The sequence below is a fragment of the Chrysochloris asiatica genome, unplaced genomic scaffold (genome assembly GCF_000296735.1).
Source record: "Chrysochloris asiatica unplaced genomic scaffold, ChrAsi1.0 scaffold00200, whole genome shotgun sequence".
Lineage (NCBI taxonomy): Eukaryota > Metazoa > Chordata > Mammalia > Afrosoricida > Chrysochloridae > Chrysochloris > Chrysochloris asiatica.
The window spans coordinates 2573856-2577602 of record NW_006408718.1 but is presented as its reverse complement, the minus strand read 5'-3'; the positions used below and the strand labels follow the sequence as shown (position 1 = coordinate 2577602).

Below are 3747 nucleotides of genomic sequence, written 5' to 3'. Positions count from 1 at the left end.
GATGGAGTAAAAATCCAGGTGATAGTCCCAAACCTAGAGATTCAATGATGAAGGCAGACAGATTTATACTGTAAACATTAGTGACACCAATAGACATCTAGGTGACTTTGTATAAGATAACTAACTCCCAAGCTTTAGTTTCTCCAGCTATAAAACAGACATAATAATAGTTCCTACCATAAACAGCCACCAATCATCTGTGAGTTTATTATACTGTGGTGGCTTGCATGTTGCGATAATGCTGAAACATATGCCATTGGTATTTCAAACACAAGCAGGGTCACCCATAGTGGACAGGCTTAAGTGGAGCTTAACACAGGCTAACACAGACTAGATGGGAGGACCCAGTGACCCTTTCTGGAAAAAAAACAAAGACCACTGAAAATCTTATGAATAGTAGTGGAATGTTGTCTGATACAGAGCCCCTTAGGTTGATATAGAGCCCTTTAGGTTGGAAGGCATTCAAAACACAATTGGGAAGGCACTGCCTCCTGAAAGTAGAATTGACCTTAATGATGTGGATGGAGCAAAGCTTTGGGGACCTTCATTTGCTGATGCCCCATGACTCAAAAGGAGAACGAACAGCTGCAAACAGCCATTAATAATTGTAAACTGAAATGTACAAAGAATTAATCTAAGAAAATTGGAAGCCATAAAAACTGAAACGGAACATAAAAAGTTTGGTATCTTAGGCATTAATAAACTGAATGGACTGGTATTGGCAATTCTGATTTGGACAATCATATGGTCTACTATGCCAGGACTGATTAATTGAGGAAGAGTGGGATCACATTCATTGTTTCAAAGAGCGTTTCAGGATCCACCATGAAATTTAACAGTGTCAGTGATAAGATAATATCTATCTGCCTACAAGGAAGATCAGCTAACAAGACTATTATTCAAATTTGCCCACCAACCACTAATGCCAATGATAAAGAAAACTTCTGCAGTTTGAAATTGATCAAACATGCAATCAAGGTACATTGACAATTACTGGTGATTGGAGTGAGAAAGTTGGATTGGTAATTAGAAAATATAGCCATGGTGATAGAAATGAAAGCAGAGATCACATGATACAATTTTGTAAGATCAATGACTTATTCATTCCATATACATTTATTTTTTAACATCATAAATGGCGACATATATCTATATCTATATATCTATATATCTATATAGATATAGATATGGAGTCCTGGTGTGGTGCTGTGGGTTAATGCACCTACTGCAAAGCCATTTGGACTGCAAAGTCAGTGGTTCAAGCTCACCAGCTGTTCTTTGGAAACCCTATACAGGGTCAATGTGGGTTGGAACCAATTAGATGGCACTTCACAACAACAACATACGTATGGACTTTGCCAGATGGAATACACAGGAATCAAAGCTACTACATCAGTGCAAAGAGATGATGAAGAAGCTCAGTGCCATCAGAACAAGGCCAAGAGCCAATTGTGGAATGGACTATCAATTGCTCATATGCAAGTTAAAGTTGAAGCTAATGTTTTCTGTTTCCATTCATACAGTCCTAAATCTTCTGAACTTTATCCTGGGCAAATGTTGCCTTTTTGATCTCAAGTGATTGATTATTTGAAGGAGTGTGTACCTCTCTAGTGTTTTAGTCCCTCCTGTAGATCTGTCTAAGGAGCTCTAGCAGCACAGTGGTTACGAGTCTGACTTCTAACCTCAAGGTCAGCTAGTTCGAAACTACCAGAGGTTCCATGAGAGAAAGATGAGGCTTTCTGCTCCCGTAAAGATTTATAGCCAACTCCATGGCACACAACCACCACCACCATAGACCTGTCTTTTGTTGGACGCCTCATGTGGCGCTGTAGGATCAGCACTGGACTGTGAACTACAAGGTTGGCAGTTTAAATCCATCACCTGCTCCTTGGAAACCCTATCAGGTCACTATGAGTTGGAACCAACTTGATGGCACTTAACCACAACAACATTGTTTGCCTGAAAATCGAGGCCTAGCATGAATTCATTTCTAGATCAGAAGTGTGACTAAAGGCTCTACTTGTGGGGGTTCTGCCAGTCTGGATCTGATTGGTCTTTTTTATTATTTTGGGTTTTATCCCACATTATCTCCTCCATCCAAAACTTCCTTTTCAGAGAAGTTGGCAGTGGTAGTGGGGTATCATGTAGTTCTTCTGGTTACGTGGTCCATTAGTCCATCCTTTCTATGTGTCTTCTGTTTTCATCACTCTTTCCTCCTGGCAAGGAAAGAACAGCAGTTGCACCTCAGATAGCCTCTCATGAGTTTCTTAAAAATATAACTGATTGAATCCTAAGGCAATTGTGCAAAAAGCAAAAATATCATAAAAGGAAAACAAGGGTTAACTTCATACAGGGGCCAATAGACAAGATCTATGCAGCACAGCTATGAACCTTCACATACTGAAGTCTTCTTTGAAAGTCTGTCAAAAATTCAGATTACAGAAACTCACAAATGTCACCCACAAAAGGAATATTAATTGGGATAAAAAACTTCCCATAGGGTGACCTGCTCTGAAGGTATTTCAGAATTGTCCTAGTGTAATTAGGTTAAATCAAATCTGACTGATGGTTCCATTAGAAAACAAGAATGCCCCAGTCAGTACTGTTTGAAAATGTAAAACACTGGGAGGGGAGACATAAAATATAACAATCTTCATAGAGAATATATGTTTCCTATCATATATGCCCTCCAAAGAGACTCTTTACGTAGGGTTAAGCGTCATTCAATAAGGTGTGATCTTTCATCTTCAGAACTCATGTTTCTTGCAAGGTCTTTAGAGGTAGAAGTTCCATTTGAATTCTAATGTGGGTTCAAATACACATCCCTGTGATCTCAACTTCCTGAAAACATACACCTCCTGGGTTCTAGGTTCTCCTTACCAGTGACTGGACTCATTAGTTCACAGCCAACAGAATGTCACATACACTATTAACATGATGCAAGCTTGACATAGGTGGAATGCATATTCAAGTACTTTGCATCGTGGAGATATTTCTTGGCTCGATTGGACAAATTGTTAGCCTTTGAATCCAATGCTGATTGTAACACTTCTTCAATATTGGCCACTATGATCCTCTGCATATGGTGCAATTCAGTGTTGATGGAGCCCAAGTTCCTCAGAGCATGAGTGCCAACGCAGAGCTTTTTGGTTTTCTGAATGTAGGTATCAAACCCAATACAGGAATAGGGTCTAGATAGAGTGGGTGCTTTCTTTTCAGGTTGTTCATCAAATTCTGAATGCAAATCTAGGTAAGCAAAAGCCAACTTCTTAGGGAAGGCAGCTTCATAAAAAGCTAAGTAACACACATCCTGTTTAGTAATGTAGTGAAAAGTCCTGCTTCCAAGGTACATCTCATAGGGGACTGTTCACTCAACTTTCAAAAAAGTTGCTTAGCCTACTCTAGCACGAGGGAAGGTTCCAGCCAGACTGTTTGTCCTACTGCTTTAGAGGCGACCAGAGGAAGCCCGTCTGCCACTCAGGCATTCATTGTTAGCAACATCTTCTTCACAGATTACAAGAACCCAACATAGACTGGCTGGCCACAAACGTCATCCTCACTTCCTCTGCTGTGTTAACAGTTATATCTCAACTTCAGTTCCCAAAGATTCACTGCTCATGCGTTTTTAAGATTCCAGTTGATAGTCACTAAAGCAGGATGTGAAACATTGTAGAAGGTTATTACTATAATCTTCTGAGCTGACTTCTCTGCCTTGAATTTAACTGGCCCTGCAGATAGACCTCAGAA

The 3747-nt window shown here is 39.9% G+C and overlaps 1 protein-coding gene across 1 annotated transcript; it reads right to left on the bottom strand.

The window, feature by feature from the left end:
- Window positions 1-2929: 2929 nt before the first annotated feature.
- LOC102840387 (vesicle-trafficking protein SEC22b-like) lies at window positions 2930-3352 on the bottom strand. The gene has a single exon (XM_006872492.1). The coding sequence runs from the start codon at window positions 3350-3352 to the stop codon at window positions 2930-2932; it is 423 nt and encodes a 140-aa protein (XP_006872554.1).
- Window positions 3353-3747: the final 395 nt, after the last annotated feature.

Bases quoted from the DNA above. Each gene is read 5' to 3' on its own strand.
- LOC102840387 (XM_006872492.1), bottom strand. From the start codon at position 3,352: ATGTACCTTGGAAGCAGGACTTTTCACTACATTACTAAACAGGATGTG.